Here is a 20,389-nt window from a genome sequence, read left to right as displayed (position 1 = left end):
CATGGAGACACGAAGGGTGCCTCAAAAAAAGTTTGGGAAACACTGGTGTAAGGTAACAATATAGACTATCACAGCAGCGGTATAATACAGGCAGTGTCTACAAGGAAGCCTGTGGAAGTACGAATGTGTCTGCAGAGGACAGCTAGTGTCTTAACACGTAGCTTTATCACCCCCAGAAAAGGTCAAAACTGGTCCAGGCTCACCTCTAAGTCTTCCAACAGCCCCCTAAGGTCGAGTCCTCGATTAGCAGCGTCCCAGTAATGATATGCTCGGATATCCTTAAAGCCAGCATCAATAAATACAGCATTATGGTTTTCTGTACCCAGGAAACAAGGAGAACGATTAAGAATATGATAGGGTACAAGAGACTCAGATCGCATAAATATCGACTTGCTAAGCGTAAGCAGGACACTAAGCAAGGATACAAATGATCCAGTATGAAAACATGTAATGCTATGCAAAAGATGGCATGTCCTGCCAGACATCGGGGTGTGTGGTACTGTATGTATTCCCGACATACAGAATATAGGTTTCTTTATATATTAAAGGACTCTATATTAAAGGAATAAGGGGGCAGATGTATTAAGCCTGGAGAAGTGATAAGTAGTGATAAGTGCAAGGTGATAACGCACCAGCCAATCAGCTTCAATATGTAAATTGACAGGAGCTTATTGTCCATTTACATAGTGGAGCTGATTGCCTGGTGCGTTATCACCTTCCACTGCTTTATCACTTCTCCAGGCTTAATACATCTGCCCCCATGTAACATATTAGTATTCTGTGATGTTTACCAATACTGTACATGTATGTGCTTAAGACCAATTCATTTTACAAACATTTATACAATACGCATCTTCATGAGATTCCTCATATTGGCACCAATATTAGTTCCAATTAAATTAGCCAATAAAGGCATTTAGTGGTTTTTAAACGGCCGCTAATGGCAATTGATATTTCTGAAGGCGTGCGCTCTAGTGTATGTATACTTTGGTCAGAGGTATAAAATTGAAGAACAGAATGTCTAAGTGGATTTTCAGAACACACTACAGAGTCTCCTTATGTTGAGTTTAGGACTAACAGTCAGAGTGTACACGTCTGTATTAGTATATTAGTATAGCTACATAGAATGAGAGACTGTGCTCTGACATGAGAGCTTCAAGGAAAGGGACAGTTGGAACACACAGGTCTCACCCCAGGAAGGAGAAGAGATGTAGATGGGGGTTGCAGTGTTATTGGTCCCATTGTACCAGCGCCTTAAGAACTCCGCTCCAATGCGTAGCGCACCAGTACCACCTAGAGTCTGGACACCGCCTACCTTCAAACGGAACACAAAGAACAGACATACAATGAATGAAAGCAATGCAAAACAATCTAGAAACCGTAATTCTCTCGGTAGAAGCTTGTCGTTGGATCCACCACCCTCACATAAAGATAGGAATAACTCATTGTAGAAATGAGTTTATATTATCATGAACAACATATTACTGTCTATGCAGAAAATTAATTACTGTACTGTCACGTTTGATAGAGGATAGGTATGCGTGAGCCTGTAAGAGGGAACGGCTTGCTAATGATGGATCTGTCCTGAGCACGGGTAGGTGGGAGGCATCGCCTTGGCAACTGCATTTTTTAGCTGAAAGGACTGGCAATAAACCTCAGGGAGTCTTTGTATGTGATTTAACATGAGGCAATCACTTTGCCGGCTGTCGGGATCCCGGCTAACAGCGGCTATTTCCACTCATGGGTGTGGACGACACCCATAGCGTGGGAATAGATCATGTGACAAGTGCAGCTTGCCACTGAGCCTGCAAGGGGACTCTTAGCACTCACCCCGTTGCCTGCATACTGACTGGCGGGATTTCTCTATCGGGATAGTGATATCCGGCATCCCAACCGCCGGTAACACATATGTATTCCGATCTAACAGAGGAAACTAAACCAATGATGAAGCACAGATTATCACATTCTACTCCAACTGTTCCCAACCATATATACGTAATATCACTGTGTTTAAAGCTCTATCTGTGAGAAAAGAACTGACTCCGTGACTAGCAGTATAATGAGGAGGATCTCTGGTCTATTCTGTGTTTCAGTACCATGGTCTTGCAGTGATAAGAGCTGCATTTGAATAATAAACACTTCTCTTCTTACAGCCGATAATCTGCAGAAATCCTGTGATTTACAGATAAGATCTACCACTCTAATCCACCCTGCAGCTGCCCTGTGCTGAGCCTGGCACCATGAGTCAATGCTCTGCCTACTGCAGTCCGGGTGGAGGGGGGGGTGAGATGGTAAGCCCATCTTGTTTCATCTAAATGTTCCATACAAGTTTTAACCAAGCGACCCAGCAATAGCACTATCCCATTTATACCACTTGGCGTTATTATGGCTGACATGTAGACCTGGTATAGATACGGGGATGTGCTGCCAGGTTTGTTGTATATGTAGTAGGTAGTTCACCTTTTACAATTCAGCTTACAGGAGCTACAAATGTATACATACAGTTAAACAGGTGTATACCTTACATAACACAATGGCATGATCAGCTGGAGGTAGGACAGAGCAGCTAGATTACCTCTGTATTATATCATATACAGGGTTAGAACGCTGGTGTCTGATGTCCTGTATATGTGGATGCACCAGCCCACTCTGGTGGAGAAATCAGTAGGAAGAACTTGGTCACTTTACCACAAACGTAGCCCAGAACCTTACTGTCTGGGGGAATCTTTCCCACTCTACCCAGCCACAGATATGGAAGAGTATATCCTTAAGTCACTGCACCATTTCTAACTACTTGATGCTTATTCGTTGATATATCAAGAAGTGAAAGAGTGGAGCAGTTGCCCATAGCAAATATCAGCTTTGAGGTAGCATTTAGCACATACATTCTGGGGCATACTGTCACCGCTGCCATGTGGTGTTTCACAGGGTTCTATACTATCTCCCATACTTTTTGCAATATATATGCTACCGCTGGGTGAAATAATCAGACGTCATGGCCTGGTCTATCACTGCTTTTCAGATGATACACAACGGTGCCTGTCCTTTGCTCCAGGTACTGATAACACAATAACAACCCTAAATGGCTGTCTAGCTGAGCTCTAGGAGTGGATGAGTGCCAGTTGGCTGAAACTGAACCCTGATAAAAATAAGAATTTACTTACCGATAATTCTATTTCTCGTAGTCCGTAGTGGATGCTGGGGACTCCGTCAGGACCATGGGGATTAGCGGCTCCGCAGGAGACAGGGCACAAAAGTAAAAGCTTTAGGATCAGGTGGTGTGCACTGGCTCCTCCCCCTATGACCCTCCTCCAAGCCTCAGTTAGGATACTGTGCCCGGACGAGCGTACACAATAAGGAAGGATTTTGAATCCCGGGTAAGACTCACACCAGCCACACCAATCACACTGTACAACCTGTGATCTGAACCCAGTTAACAGCATGATAACAGCGGAGCCTCTGAAAAGATGGCTCACAACAATAATAACCCGATTTTTGTAACAATAACTATGTACAAGTATTGCAGACAATCTGCACTTGGGATGGGCGCCCAGCATCCACTACGGACTACGAGAAATAGAATTATCGGTAAGTAAATTCTTATTTTCTCTGACGTCCTAAGTGGATGCTGGGGACTCCGTCAGGACCATGGGGATTATACCAAAGCTCCCAAACGGGCGGGAGAGTGCGGATGACTCTGCAGCACCGAATGAGAGAACTCCCGGTCCTCCTCAGTCAGGGTGTGCCCCTGACCAAGTAGCTGCTCGGCAAAGTTGTAAAGCCGAGACCCCTCGGGCAGCCGCCCAAGATGAGCCCACCTTCCTTGTGGAATGGGCATTTACATATTTTGGCTGTGGCAGGCCTGCCACAGCATGTGCAAGCTGAATTGTACTACACATCCAACGAGCAATCGTCTGCTTAGAATCAAGAGCACCCAGTTTATTGGGTGCATACAGGATAACAGCAAGTCAGTTTTCCTGACTCCAGCCGTCCTGGAAACCTATATTTTCAGGGCCCTGACAACATCTAGCAACTTGGAGTCCTCCAAGTCCCTAGTAGCCGCAGGTACCATAATAAGCTGGTTCAGGTGAAACACTGACACCACCTTAGGGAGAAACTGGGGACGAGTCCGCAGCTCTGCCCTGTCCGAATAGACAATCAGATATGGGCTTTTGTGAGACAAAGCCGCCAATTCTGACACTCGCCTGGCCGAGGCCAGGGCCAACAGCATGGTCACTTTCCATGTGAGATATTTCAAATCCACAGATTTGAGCGGTTTAAACCAATGTGATTTGAGGAATCCCAGAACTACGTTGAGATCCCACAGTGCCACTGGAGGCACAAAAGGGGGTTGTATATGCAGTACTCCCTTGACAAACTTCTGGACTTCAGGAACTGAAGCCAATTCTTTCTGGAAGAAAATAGACAGGGCCGAAATTTGAACCTTAATGGACCCCAATTTGAGGCCCATAGACACTCCTGTTTGCAGGAAATGCAGGAATCGACCGAGTTGAAATTTCTTCGTGGGGCCTTCCTGGCCTCACACCACGCAACATATTTTCGCCACATGTGGTGATAATGTTGTGCGGTCACCTCCTTCCTGGCTTTGACCAGGGTAGGAATGACCTCTTCCGGAATGCCTTTTTCCCTTAGGATCCGGCGTTCAACCGCCATGCCGTCAAACGCAGCCGCGGTAAGTCTTGGAACAGACATGGTACTTGCTGAAGCAAGTCCCTTCTTAGCGGCAGAGGCCATGAGTCCTCCGTGAGCATCTCTTGAAGTTCCAGGTACCAAGTCCTTCTTGGCCAATCCGGAGCCACGAGTATAGTTCTTACTCCTCTACGTCTTATAATTCTCAGTACCTTGGGTATGAGAAGCAGAGGAGGGAACACATACACTGACTGGTACACCCACGGTGTTACCAGAGCGTCCACAGCTATTGCCTGAGGGTCTCTTGACCTGGCGCAATACCTGTCCAGTTTTTTGTTCAGGCGGGACGCCATCATGTCCACCTTTGGTCTTTCCCAATGGTTCACAATCATGTGGAAGACTTCCCGATGAAATCATCACTCTCCCGGGCGTCGGAATGAACACTGCTGACAGTGCTATCACCTGATTTTCCGCCCAGCGAAGAATCCTTGCAGTTTCTGCTATTGCCCTTCTGCTTCTTGTGCCGCCCTGTCTGTTTACGTGGGCGACTGCCGTGATGTTGTCCCACTGGATCAATACCGGCTGACCTTGAAGCAGAGGTCTTGCTAAGCTTAGAGCATTGTAACTTGCCCTTAGCTCCAGTATATTTATGTGGAGAGAATTCTCCAGACTTGATCACACTCCCTGGAAATTTTTTTCCCTGTGTGACTGCTCCCCAGCCTCTCAGGCTGGCATCCCTGGTCACCAGGACCCTTCCTGAATGCCGAATCTGCGGCCCATTAGTAGATAAGTACTTTGCAGCCACCGCAGAAGAAACACCCTTGTCCTTGGAGACAGGGTTATCCGCTGATGCATCTGAAGATGCGATCCGGACCATTTTTCCAGCAGATCCCACTGAAAAGTTCTTGCATGAAAACTGCCGAATGGAATCGCTTCGTAAGAAGCCACCATTTTTCCCAGGACCCTTGTGCAATGATGCACTGACACTTTTCCTGGTTTTAGGAGGTTCCTGACTAGCTCGGATAACTCCCTGGCTTTCTTCTCCGGGAGAAACACCCTTTTCTGGACTGTGTCCAGAATCATCCCTAGGAACAGCCGATGTGTCGTCGGAAACAACTGCGGTTTTGGAATATTTAGAATCCACCCGTGCTGTCGTAGAACTACTTGAGATAGTGCTACTCCGACCTCCAACTGTTCTCTGGACCTTGCTCTTATCAGGAGGTCGTCCATTTTCTTTGAAGAAGAATCATCATTTCGGCCATTACCTTGGTAAAGACCCGGGGTGCCGTGGACAATCCAAACGGCAGCGTCTGAAACTGATAGTGACAGTTCTGTACCACAAACCTGAGGTACCCTTGGTGAGAAGGGCAAATTGGGACATGGAGGTAAGTATCCCTGATGTCCCGGGACACCCTATAGTCCCCTTCTTCCTGGTTCGCTATCACTGCTCTGAGTGACTCCATCTTGATTTGAACCTTTGTAAGTGTTCAAATATTTCAGATTTAGAATAGGTCTCACCGAGCCTTCTGGCTTCAGTACCACAACATAGTGTGGAATAATACCCCTTTCCTTGTTGTAGGAGGGGTACTTTGATTATCACCTGCTGGGAATACAGCTTGTGAATTGTTTCCAATACTGCCTCCCTGTCGGAGGGAGACGTTGGTAAAGCAGACTTCAGGAACCTGCGAGGGGGAAACGTCTCGACTTTCCAATCTGTACCCCTGGGATCCTACTTGTAGGATCCAGGGGTCCTGTACGGCCCCAGCGTCATGCTGAGAAACTTGGCAGAAGCGGTGGAGGCTTCTGTTCCTGGGAATGGGCTGCCTGCTGCAGTCTTCTTCCCTTTCCTCTATCCCTGGGCAGATATGACTCTTATGGGGACGAAAGGACTGAGGCTGAAAAGACGGTGTCTTTTTCTGCAGAGATGTGACTTAGGGTAAAAACGGTGGATTTTCCAGCAGTTGCCGTGGCCACCAGGTCCGATGGACCGACCCCAAATAACTCCTCCCCTTTATACGGCAATACTTCTTTGTGCCGTTTGGAATCTGCATCACCTGACCACTGTCGTGTCCATAAACATCTTCTGGCAGATATGGACATCGCACTTACTCTTGATGCCAGAGTGCAAATATCCCTCTGTGCATCTCGTATATATAGAAATGCATCCTTTAAATGCTCTATAGTCAATAAAATACTGTCCCTGTCAAGGGTATCAATATTTTTAGTCAGGGAATCCGACCAAGCCACCCCAGCTCTGCACATCCAGGCTGAGGCGATCGCTGGTCGCAGTATAACACCAGTATATGTGTATATACTTCTTAGGATATTTTCTAGCCTCCTATCAGTTGGCTCCTTGAGGACGGCCCTATCCGGAGACGGTACCGCCACTTGTTTTGATAAGCGTGTGAGCGCCTTATCCACCCTAAGGGGTGTTTCCCAACGCGCCCTAACTTCTGGCGGGAAAGGGTATACCGCCAATAATTTTCTATCGGGGGAAACCCACGCATCATCACACACTTCATTTAATTTATCTGATTCAGGAAAAACTACAGGTAGTTTTTTCACACCCCACATAATACCCTTTTTTGTGGTACTTGTAGTATCAGAAATATGTAACACCTCCTTCATTGCCCTTAACAAGTAACGTGTGGCCCTAAAGGAAAATATGTTTGTTTCTTCACCGTCGACACTGAAATCAGTGTCCGTGTTTGTGTCTGTGTCGACCGACTGAGGTAAATGGGCGTTTTAAAGCCCCTGACGGTGTTTGAGACGCCTGGACAGGTACTATTTTTTTGCCGGCCGTCTCTGTTGACATTATCACGTAATTCCTTGAATAAGCCATCCATTCCGGTGTCGACTCCCTAGAGAGTGACATCACCATTACAGGCAATTGCTCCGCCTCCTCACCAACATCGTCCTCATACATGTCGACACACACGTACCGACACACAGCACACACACAGGGAATGCTCTGATAGAGGACAGGACCCCACTAGCCCTTTGGGGAGACAGAGGGAGAGTTTGCCAGCACACACCAAAAAACGCTATAATTATACAGGGACACCCTTTATATAAGTGTTTTTCCCTTATAGCATTTTAATATATACAGTCATATCGCCAAATAAGTGCCCCCCCTCTCTGTTTTAACCCTGTTTCTGTAGTGCAGTGCAGGGGAGAGCCTGGGAGCCTTCCCACCAGCATTTCTGTGAGGGAAAATGGCGCTGTGTGCTGAGGAGAATAGGCCCCGCCCCCTTTTCGGCGGGCTTCTTCTCCCGTTTTTCTGAGACCTGGCAGGGGTTAAATACATCCATATAGCCCCCAGGGGCTATATGTGATGTATTTTTAGCCAGAATAAGGTACTATCATTGCTGCCCAGGGCGCCCCCCCCAGCGCCCTGCACCCTCAGTGACCGCTGCTATGAAGTGTGCTGACAACAATGGCGCACAGCTGCAGTGCTGTGCGCTACCTTATGAAGACTGAAAAGTCTTCTGCCGCCGGTTTCTGGACCTCTTCACTTTTCGGCATCTGCAAGGGGGTCGGCGGCGCGGCTCCGGGACGAACCCCTGGGTGAGACCAGTGTTCCGACTCCCTCTGGAGCTAATGGTGTCCAGTAGCCTAAGAAGCCAATCCATCCTGCACGCAGGTGAGTTCACTTCTCTCCCCTAAGTCCCTCGATGCAGTGAGCCTGTTGCCAGCAGGACTCACTGAAAATAAAAAACCTAACAAAACTTTTACTCTAAGCAGCTCTTTAGGAGAGCCACCTAGATTGCACCCTTCTCGGCCGGGCACAAAAATCTAACTGAGGCTTGGAGGAGGGTCATAGGGGGAGGAGCCAGTGCACACCACCTGATCCTAAAGCTTTTACTTTTGTGCCCCGTCTCCTGCGGAGCCGCTAATCCCCATGGTCCTGACGGAGTCCCCAGCATCCACTTAGGACGTCAGAGAAACAGAAGTCCTTATGATAGGTCATAGGACAAGACTGCAGCATTGCCAACTGACAGGACTTACACTTGCAGGTTCAGAATTACAAAACACTGAACATGTGTGGAATCTTGGCATTGTCCTGGATAGTGGCCTGACATTTAAACATCAGGTATCAGCCACAATCAAATCCTCATTCTTTCATCTGAGGAACATAGCCAGAATCAAGCACTTAATTCCCTCAGAAGACCTGCCTAAAGTCATACACAGGGCCGGCGCCACCATTAGGCATCTTTAGGCAGCTGCCTATGGGCGGCAGCACTTGAAAGGCGGCGCTGGGTGAAGCAAAAAATAAATACATTTGGGATGTCAGGCAACCGCTACCCGTTAACTCGGTGTCAGATAAGCTATTACCACCTCCCCCTCTTGCGCCGGAGACAACAAAGCTGCTCGAGCCAGGGGGGGGGGGTTCGGCGGTACCTTCACCAGACGTGTAGAGGGCTTCCCCACCCCCACCCTCCATACGCCTCCCTCCGCCTGTCCTCACCTCGCAACTCATCCTCATGCTGCCGAGAAGTGAGTAGCAGTGCAGGGAGGGACAGCCAATCGCTGCGCCATACATTGCTTCCTGGCAGCGTCTGGCGTCTGCTCTCCCTGGCCTGCACCTGTGTCCTCCGTGCAGCCGGGATTGAGCCATACCCTCTTACACCGTGACCGCCGTGTGGGACGTTTAGGTTAGGTGTAGGCTGTGGCGGGAGGGTTAGGCACACATGGGGAGGTTTAGGCTGCAGGAAGGGGGTGGTTAGGGTTAGGAGTAAGCTGGGGGGGGAGGGGGGACAATTAGGGTCAGGCTGCGGGAAAGGTGTATTAGGGTTTGGGGGGGGGGGGGTTAGGGATCAGGGTTAGTTTACTTAATTAGTAAGTGTCAGGATTTTAATCTCTAGGATGCCGCTGACGGTATTTTGGCATCCTAAGTGCCAAGATATATGTATTCTATATATATATATATATATATATATATATATATATATATATATATATTTATATTTTTTTTTACAATCAGCCCGGCACTCCGTTTTAGATGTAGATTGGCCCCGGTGCCCTCAGTGAGGAAGATAGTATATTGAATTGATACTGCGGCACTCTGAGTCGTTTAAAACGAGCAAAGTATAGTCAAAAAAATGTACATCACATAGTCCAACATTTCGAGGTGCCTAACCCCTTTGTCAAGGTGTGAAAAAGGGGTTAGACGTTGCATTTAACGTTGCATTTAGGGCACAGGATGTGCACAGAACCAAACCACAGCCTGTGATTTGGTTCTGTGCACATCCTGTGCCCTAAATGCAACGTTAGTAAATGAGACAGTTGTACTGCAGGTATAGCAGGAACTTGTGATGAAGTATCCTAAATAAATCGCATTTCTGGTTTCTGAATAAGAGAATCCAATTTTAATTTCCAGTGCTGCTCACCTCCGTGCCTCTCTATCACTACTTACAATCAGCTGACCCACTGCCAGGGCTTCCTTTTTGTGGGACAACAGAACTCTACAGGTGTTGATGCATTGTCTCAACCGACTCCATAGGATCAGAAGGCTTTGGTTCATTACAGGATTCCGACAGAGACGTGGACTAAAAGACCAGGGGATCGATAGGCATTGTGTCAAGCCGTAATCCGGTACGCAATATTATTCTTGCGTGTGACAAAAACGGTTTTAAAGGATACTACAATATAGGCGCTCTGCTGTTTCTTCCTCTATTTTCAGATTCCCTTTTGGGCTACGCATACCTAGTGGCACTTTTTGAAGAACTGAGCAGCCACCCGTTAAAACGGGGAAAGTGTGGACTGTTTGGCAATTAAACCTAACACGAGTTTTGGAAGAACTCATTTATTGGACTGGTCATTTGACCAAATTTACTTGTGACTTTAGATTGCACTTTTACAGTAAGGTACTTCGCATAATTTGGACAAGCGCACTGATTTACTCATTTACAATATATATATATATATATATATATATATATATATATATATATATAGTCAAAGTCAGAAAAATATCACGCTGCACGTTGCCATATATGCACTTCATGCGTGTGCGCGCTGCATATTTAATCAAAATAATGTATTTTATAAGTTAATATTCCCCTGAGTTCAACAGGTATCAGTGGGTCTCAAGATGGCTCTTTGACCTTAGAGATTCGCCAAACAATAGCGTTCCACAAGACAGGAATGTGTTAGTCATCACCCAACGTTTTGCATAACCAAGATCACACGCTCAGCTCATTGATACAGCTAGCCCACATGCTGTGAAAGACACACACTTCCTGTGGTTGACACCCCCCCACAGCTGGAATGCAGGTATGATATATCCACTGGAAATCAAAGGGCAGACTGACTCACACAGCTACCTAGCACCCAGAAGCATGGCTGGCTCATCACCAGGACTGACCTCCTTACGAAGGCTAAGTATTGAATTCACATGGCTTAATGGCATAGAATAGTTTAAATATGTGTTTGTGGTAAAGTAGTTGTGAAATGATTGGCATAGAATAGTTAGTTTGGAGATACAAATGGCTTAAGGTTAATGATGCTTGTGCAGTTGTGTGATTGTTGGATGTTTGGGATGATACTCTATGAAATCTGTAATGAATTGGAACAGTAGACAATCTGTAGCATAGCATCTCTGGTATACATTTATGGATGGTGATTTATAACAGATTATAGTAGTTTTACATGATACATCTTGCTGAAGGTTAGAAGTCAAAACATACTTCCTTTTGTTACTGTAGTCATGTGCTTGTAGCAATAGCAGGCAGATACTTGTGGGTACCTGGTGATCTGGTCTTGTGATGGCTCATATGCTCTGGTTATTGAGATACTGTGTTGGCTTGAAATTGTGAAAGGTGATTTAGATGGTTTGGAATTGTAAAATCAGAACATATGCATTATATTGAAGCTTAGACATTTTGGAATATAGTGGAGTCTTATGTCTTCTGCTATGTGATTATGGTAAAGCAAAGAATGCCATGTGTTTGGACTTGCAAATCTAAAATGGCTGCTAGCATTCCCTTTTAAATCATATGTTACAGACTTTGGAATCATGGGAGTTTTTCCCAAAATGGAGTCTAGCTTCTGTCCCATGCGGTATTGTAGGGACCATTGTGTTGTTGCTGTGTGTTGTGTATATAGGGACAGCCATCCTGGGTGAGCACAAGTTTCTCAACACAAGGGTTCTCAACATTGACTAACTGCGCAGCGATCGCTTCCACATGTGTAAATTCTCTGCAACCATATTATCTCTTATTTAATGTTATAAGCCATTCTCTCTCTCCTTCCCCCCTTTAAATGTAATTGTATCTGTATTGTATTTTATGTGTAGTGATTCGGTTAGGTATTTTATGTTATCTTGGTAGTGTATAACTTGTATTGTATTATTCTTTTGCAATTGAACGTTCATTCATTTCCTTAAAAGGCGTTAGACCCTTAGACCGGTATTTGAGTGTTTATTATATTGCTAAGGGGTTCTCAGAGCGTCACATACGCTCATACAGCTTTTAAACTAACAAGGTTACACTGTGTTGCATTTACACCTTATCACTGCACAAGGGTTTACAGTATAAGTACATTGTTTATGGTATAGTTATAAAAGTTTAATTCTGTAAGTGTCTGCGACGCCTGTGCTCACACCCTGTGCACAGCGTCTGCTACACTAAGGGCGTACCCTTGCGGTACCTTTTGCGCCAATTGCGTACTGTGTCTCTTAACCTTTTAAAGTGTTTTAAATAGGATAAACATAGGCTTTGTCAATATATATATATATATATATATATATATATATATATATATATATATATATATATATATATATATATATATATATATATATATATATATATATATATAGCAAATCCTAGCAAGCAGCGGCACTCAGGGAGAAACTCATGGGTATTCCAAACAAGTGGTGTTTATTCCATGATAATGCATTATCATGGAATAAACACCACTTGTTTGTTTGTTTGTATATATATATATATATATATATATATATATATATATATATATATATATTACAGTGCGTGAAGTGGGCCGGTATACTATGGTTTGGTATACCGGCACTTCTTCGAACACTGTCCCCCGCCACAGCAAGCTGACCGCGGCATACTATTTCAAATCTGCAGCAGCCAATCAGTAGCATCAGCTCCTGATTGGCTGCCGGTCCGCCACAGATTTGAAATAGTACAGTGCCCGGCACCCATCCCTGAGCCCTGACAAGTGCGGCTGCAAGGTTCGGCTCCCGCATGCAGCATGATTACGCCAAGGCTCCGGCTCCTTCCCCCCTGACAGCTCCGCTGCCCGGCTTTCTCTTTCTTTGATAACTCCGGTGGCCGGCTCCCGCTCCACAGCACAGCTGCCTGGCTTCTATATGCTGACACCCCCGGCTACCTGGCAACTGGTGAGCAGAGGGTAACTGATGGAGGAGAGTGTCAGGGTAGGTACAGTGTGTGTGTGTAAATGTGGCTGTGTGTGTAAATATATATATGCATGTGTGTATACTGTATGTGGCTGTGAGTATGTAGATATGTGGCTATGTGTGTGGCATAATGTGAATTTCGGCTCATTCCATGTGGCATAATGTGAATTTCGTCTCATACTGTGTGCTATAATGTGATTTTCGGCTCATACCGTGTGCTATAAAGTGAATTTCGGCTCATACTGTGTGCTATAATGTGAATTTCGGCTCATACTGTGTGCTATAAAGTGAATTTTGGCTCATACCGTGTGCTTAATGTGATTTTCGGCTCATACCGTGTGCTATAATGTGATTTTCGGCTCATACTGGGGTATATTTACTAAGCTCCCGATTTTGACCGTGATGCCGTTTTTTCTTCAAAGTGTCATGTCGGGAATTTACTAAGCAAAAATCTCGGCAGTGATGAGGGCATTCGTAATATTTTGGAAGTCCTAGGAAAAAATCACGAATCAATACACCATCGGTCAAATACGCCTGCAATTTGGTAGAAATCGGTAATTTACTAAAAAGTGCAAATCACAAACACTGCCGACAATAACCAAACACTGCCGTGCAGAAATACAATCGTGAAAAAGTGCTAAAAAAAAACCAGACCTGCTTTTTTATCCCATGTTTGGATAGGCATGCACGGATCCATGAGATCCGTGCATGTTTATCAGTGGGAAGGGGATGGGAAAGTGTTATTTTTTTGAAAAAAAAAAAATGCGTGGGGTCCCCCCTCCTAAGCAAAACCAGCCTCGGGCTCTTTGAGCCGGTCTTGGTTGTAAAAATATGGGGGGGAAAATGATAGAGGTTCCCCCATATTTAAACAACCAGCACTGGGCTCTGCACCTGGTCCTGGTTCCAAAAATACGGGGGACAAAAAGCGTAGGGGTCCCCCGTATTTCTGAAACCAGCACCGGCCTCCACTAGCCAGATACATAATGCCACAGCCGGGGGACACTTTTATATAGGTCCCGGCGGCCCTGGCATTACATAACCAACTAGTCACCCCGGGCTGGGGTACCCTGGAGGAGTGGGGACCCCTTCAATCAAGGGGTCCCCCCCCCCTCCAGCCACCCAAGGACCAGGGGTGAAGCCCGAGGCTGTCCCCCCCCATCCAGGGGCTGCGGATGGGAGGCTGATAGCCGTTGTGTAAAAAAATTAATATTGTTTTTAGTAGCAGTACTACAAGTCCCAGCAAGCCTCCCCCGCAAGCTGGTACTTGGAGAACCACAAGTACCAGCATGCGGAGGAAAACCGGGCCCGCTGGTACCTGTAGTACTACTACTAAAAAAATACTGCTACTAAAAACAATATTCATTTATTTACACAACGGCTATCAGCCTCCCATCCGCAACCCTTCGATGGGGGGGGGGGGCGGGGGGAGAGACAGCCTCGGGCTTCACCCCTGGTCCTTGGGTGGCTGGAGGGGGGGGGACCCCTTGATTGAAGGGGTCCCCACTCCTGCAGGGTGACTAGTTGGTTATGTAATGCCAGGGCCGCCGGGACCTATATAAAAGTGTCCCCCGGCTGTGGCATTATGTATCTGGCTAGTGGAGCCCGGTGCTGGTTTCAGAAATATGGGGGACCCCTACGCTTTTTGTCCCCCATATTTTTGCAACCAGGATCGGCTCAAAGAGCCCGAGGCTGGTTTGGCTTAGGGGGGGGGACCCCACGCAATTTTTTTTATTTATTTTAAACACTGTTTTTTTTTTTTTTAACAAGGTGCACAATGAAGCCCAGCACGGATCTCTCAGATCCGGCTGAGATTCATTGTATTAAAGTCGGCAGTGTTTTACAAGTCACTCACGTAAAATACTGCCTAAAAAAACGAATGACATCGACATCGGTAAAACCGAAAATGCAGAATACGGCAGCTTAGTAAATTAGTTGTACTAAATTCAAAAAGTTGCATATTTACACTTTCAACGGGAAAATACGATTTTTAGTAAAAATACCCCACTGTGTGCTATAATGTGATTTTCGGCTCATACTGTGTGCTATAAAGTGAATTTCGGCTCATACCGTGTGCTATAATGTGATTTTCGGCTCATACCGTGTGCTATAATGTGATTTTCGGCTCATACTGTGTGCTATAATGTGAATTTCGGCTCATACCGTGTGCTATATTGTGAATTTCGGCTCATACCGTGTGCTATAAATTGAATTTCGGCTCATCCTGTGTGCTATAAAGTGAATTTCGGCTCATACTGTGTACTATAAAGTGAATTTCGGCTCATACTGTGTGCTATAATGTGATTTTCGGCTCATACTGTGTGCTATAATGTGATTTTCGGCTCATACTGTGTGCTATAATGTGAATTTCGGCTCATACCGTGTGCTATAATGTGAATTTCGGCTCATACCGTGTGCTATAATGTGATTTTCGGCTCATACCGTGTGCTATAATGTGATTTTTGGCTCAAAGTGTGTGGTATAATGTGAAAGGGGCACCAGTACTAGAAAGTATAAGGGGTCCTAGTATTGTGGTGCAAAATGTGTATAAGGGGTGGTAAACTACACTGAAGGCCTGCCCCCTATTGAGTGGCCACGCACCCTTTTTCGAAGAAGCGCCCTTTTCCATACCTCCACTTCAAAATTTCCACTTCGACCACTGTGTGTGTACATACACACACGTTTTAAATGTATCCATGCTTGGCCAGAGGTGACTTAATTAGCACCTTAGTCAGTTTGATTTAACCATCTGTGCTGAGCCATGGATATACCTAACACCTGGACTGTTGGGTGCCTTGAGGACCGCGTTTGGGATCCTCTGCCTTAACACAAACTGCTAAAACAACCCTAATATCCTATCCCTAAATTTTACTTGAGGGCTCGATATTTTGGCAGGGGGGGGTGGTGCTGACTATTTGCCTAGGGTGCTGAGAAACCTTGCACCGGCCCTGGTCATACATGCATTTGTATCATTGTGCCTATTGCAATGCCCTCTACCATGGTCTCCCAGTAAAAGAATTGCACCGCTTGCAGATTGTACAAAATGCAGCTGCCAGACTATTAACCAACCAGCCCCGTTCCAGCCACATAACACCCATTCTCTACTCTCTTCACTGGCTGCCTGTAAGATGGCAAATTTTTTTTTTTTTTTTTTTAAGATGGGGTTACAGACTTTCAAAGCCCTACTTGACTAGGGCCCTGGGCATCCGATTCAGCTTTTGATTCCATACTGTCCCACTCAATTGTTTTGTTTGCGGCAACAAATAATGGGAGCCTGACAGTGCACATTAACTATTTCTCTAACGTCCTAAGTGGATGCTGGGGACTCCGTAAGGACCAGGGGGAATAGCGGCTCCGCAGGAGACTGGGCACAAAAGTAAAGCTTTAGAACTACCTGGTGTGCACTGGCTCCTCCCCCTATGACCCTCCTCCAAGCCCCAGTTAGATTTTTGTGCCCGAACGAGAAGGGTGCACACTAGGTGGCTCTCCTGAGCTGCTTAGTGAAAAGTTTAGTTTTACGTTTTTTATTTTCAGTGAGACCTGCTGGCAACAGGCTCACTGCATCGAGGGACTAAGGGGAGAAGAAGCAAACTCACCTGCGTGCAGAGTGGATTGGGCTTCTTAGGCTACTGGACATTAGCTCCAGAGGGACGATCACAGGCCCAGCCATGGATGGGTCCCAGAGCCGCGCCGCCAGCCCCCTTACAGAGCCAGAAGACAGAAGAGGTCCGGAAAATCGGCGGCAGAAGACGTCCTGTTTTCAACAAGGTAGCGCACAGCACTGCAGCTGTGCGCCATTGCTCTCAGCACACTTCACACTCCGGTCACTGAGGGTGCAGAGCGCTGGGGGGGGCGCCCTGAGACGCAATAAAAACACCTTGGATGGCAAAAAATTCATCACATATAGCTCCTGGGCTATATGGATGAATTTAACCCCTGCCAGAATACATAGAAAAACGGGAGATAAGGCCGCCGATAAGGGGGCGGAGCCTATCTCCTCAGCACACTGGCGCCATTTTCCCTCACAGCTCAGTTGGAGGGAAGCTCCCTGGCTCTTCCCTGCAGTCACTACACTACAGAAAGGGTTAAAAAAGAGAGGGGGGGGCACTAATTACGCGCAGTATTAAAGATACAGCAGCTATAAGGGGAAAAACACTTATATAAGGTTATCCCTGTATATATATAGCGCTCTGGTGTGTGCTGGCAAACTCTCCCTCTGTCTCCCCAAAGGGCTAGTGGGGTCCTGTCCTCTATCAGAGCATTCCCTGTGTGTGTGCTGTATGTCGGTACGTTTGTGTCGACATGTATGAGGAGAAAAATGATGTGGAGACGGAGCAGATTGCCTGTAATAGTGATGTCACCCCCTAGGGGGTCGACACCTGAGTGGATGAACTGTTGTAAGGAATTACGTAACAGTGTCAGCTCTGTATAAAAGACAGTGGTTGACATGAGACAGCCGGCTACTCAGCTTGTGCCTGTACAGACGTCTCATAGGCCGCCAGGGGCTCTAAAGCGCCCGTTACCTCAGATGGCAGATATAGACGCCGACACGGATACTGACTCCAGTGTCGACGGTGAAGAGACAAATGTAACTTCCAGTAGGGCCACACGTTACATGATTGAGGCAATGAAAAATGTTTTACACATTTCTGATAATACGAGTACCACCAAAAAGGGGTATTCTGTTCGGTGAGGAAAAACTACCTGTAGTTTTCCTGAATCTGAGAAATTAAATGAGGTGTGTGATGATGCGTGGTTTTCCCCCGATAACAACTGATAATTTCTAAAATGTTATTGGCATTATATCCTTTCCCGCCAGAGGTTAGAGTGCGTTGGGAAACACCCCCTAGGGTGGATAAAGCGCTCACACGCTTGTAAGAACAAGGGCTCTACCCTCTCCTGAGATGGCCGCCCTTAAGGATCCTGCTGATAGAAAACAGGAAGGCATCCTAAAAGGTATTTACACACATACTGGTGTTATACTGCGACCAGCAATCGCCTCAGCCTGGATGTGCAGTGCTGGGTTGGCATGGTCGGATTCCCTGACTGAAAATATTGATACCCTAGATAGGGACAGTATATTATTGCCTATAGAGCATTTAAAAGATGCATTTCTATATATGCGTGATGCACAGCGGAATATTTGCCGACTGGCATCAAGTCTAAGTGCGTTGTCCATTTCTACCAGTAGAGGGTTATGGACACGACAGTGGTCAGGTGATGCGGATTCCAAACGGCATTTGGAAGTATGGCCTTATTAAGGGGAGGAGTTATTTGGGGTCGGTCTTTCAGACCTGGTGGCCACGGCAACAGCTGGGAAATCCACGTTTGTACCCCAGGTCGCCTCTCAACATGAGAAGACGCCGTATTATCAGGCGCAGTCTTTTCGTGGGCAAGCGGGCAAAAGGTTCCTCATTTCTGCCCCGTGACAGAGGGAGAGGAAAAAGGCTGCAGAAATCAGCCAGTTCCCAGGAACAGAAACCCTCTCCCGCCTCTGCCAAGCCCTCAGTATGACGCTGGGGCTTTACAAGCAGAATCAGGCACGGTGGGGGCCCGTCTCAATGAATTTCAGCGCGCAGTGGGCTCACTCGCAAGTAGACCCCTGGATCCTTCAGGTGATATCTCAGGGGTACAAATTGGAATTCGAGACGTCTCCCCCTCGCCGTTTCCTAAAGTCGGCTTTACCGATGTCTCCTTCTGACAGGGAGACAGTTTTGGAAGCCATTCACAAGCTGTATTCCCAGCAGGTGATAATCAAGGTACCCCTCCTACAACAGGGAACGGGGTATTATTCCACACTGTTGTGGTACCGAAGCCGGACGGCTCGGTGAGACCGATTCTAAATCTAAAATCTTTGAACACTTACATACGGAGGTTCAAATTCAAGATTGAGTCACTCAGAGCAGTGATTGCGAACCTGGAAGAAGAGGACTACATGATGTCTCGGGACATCAAGGATGCTTACCTTCATGTCCCAATTTACCCTTCTCACCAAGGGTACCTCAGGTTTATGGTACAGAACTGTCACTATCAGTTTCAGACGCTGCCGTATGGATGGTCCACGGCACCCCGGGTCTTTACCAAGGTAATGGCCGAAATGATGATACTCCTTCGAAGGAAGGGAATTTTAGTTATCCCTTACTTGGACGATTCCCTGATAAGGGTAAGATCCAGGGAACAGTTGGAGGTCGGTGTAGCACTATCTCAGGTAGTGTTGCGGCAGCACGATTGGATTCTCAATATTCCAAAATCGCAGCTGATTCCGACGACTCGTCTTCTGTTCTTAGGGATGATCCTGGACACCGTTCAGAAAACGGTGTTTCTCCCGGAGGAAAAAGTCAGGGAGTTATCCGAGCTAGTAGGGAACCTCCTATAACCGAGCCAAGTCTCAGTACATCAATGAGATGGTTCTGGGAAAAATGGTGGCTTCCTATGAAGCAATCCCATGCGGCAGATTCCACGCAAGAACTTTCCAGTGGGACCTGCTGGACAAATGGTCTGGGTCGCATCTTCAGATGCATCAGCGGATAACCCTGTCACCAAGCACAAGGGTGTCTCTCCTGTGGTGGTTGCAGAGTGCTCATCTTCTAGAGGGCCGCACATTCAGGACTGGGTCCTGGTGACCACGGATGCCAGCCTGCGAGGCTGGGGAGCAGTCACACAGGGAAGGAATTTCCAGAGCTTATGGTCAAGCCTGGAGACATCACTTCACATAAATATCCTGAAGCTAAGGGCCATTTACAATGCTCTAAGCTCAGCAAGACCTCTGCTTCAAGGTCACCCGGAGTTGATCCATTCGGACAACATCACGGCAGTCACCCACGTAAACAGACAGGGTGACACAAGAAGCAGAAGGGCAATGACAGAAGCTGCAAGGATTCTTCGCTGGGCGGAAAATCATGTGATAGCACTGTCAGCAGTATTCATTCCGGGAGTGGACAACTGGGAAGCAGACTTCCTCAGCAGACACGACCTCCACCCGGGAGAGTGGGGACTTCACCCAGAAGTCTTCCACATGTTTATAAAACTCGACAAGTATTGCGCCAGGTCAAGGGACCCTCAGGCAATAGCTGTAGACGCTCTGGTAACACAGTGGGTGTACCAGTCAGTGTATGTGTTCCCTCCTCTGCCTCTCATAACCAAGGTACTGAGAATTATAAGATGGAGAGGAGTAAGCACTATATTCGTGGCTCCGGATGGGCCAAGAAGGACTTGGTAACCGGAACTTCAAGAGATGCCCACGGAGGATCCGTGGCCTCTACCTCTAAGAAGGGACCTGCTCCAGCAAGGACCCTGTCTGTTCCAAGAGTTACCGCGGCTGCGTTTAACGGCAGGGCGGTTGAACGCCGGATC

At 46.8% G+C, this 20,389-nt stretch overlaps 1 protein-coding gene across 1 annotated transcript in view; it reads right to left on the bottom strand.

Moving 5' to 3' along the window:
* The window catches only part of GOT1 (glutamic-oxaloacetic transaminase 1), a 75,057-nt gene that overhangs the window by 7,427 nt on the left and 47,241 nt on the right, over positions 1–20,389 (bottom strand). Inside the window, exons 3-4 of the mRNA XM_063962281.1 lie at positions 1,192–1,315; positions 204–316 (exon numbers count right to left, since the gene is read on the bottom strand). Of these exons, the coding sequence (XP_063818351.1) occupies positions 204–316; positions 1,192–1,315 (237 nt within the window). The remainder of the gene's footprint in view (positions 1–203; positions 317–1,191; positions 1,316–20,389) is intronic.

The sequence above is a fragment of the Pseudophryne corroboree genome, chromosome 3 (genome assembly GCF_028390025.1).
Source record: "Pseudophryne corroboree isolate aPseCor3 chromosome 3, aPseCor3.hap2, whole genome shotgun sequence".
NCBI lineage: Eukaryota > Metazoa > Chordata > Amphibia > Anura > Myobatrachidae > Pseudophryne > Pseudophryne corroboree.
This window is presented reverse-complemented; position numbering and strand designations above follow the sequence as displayed.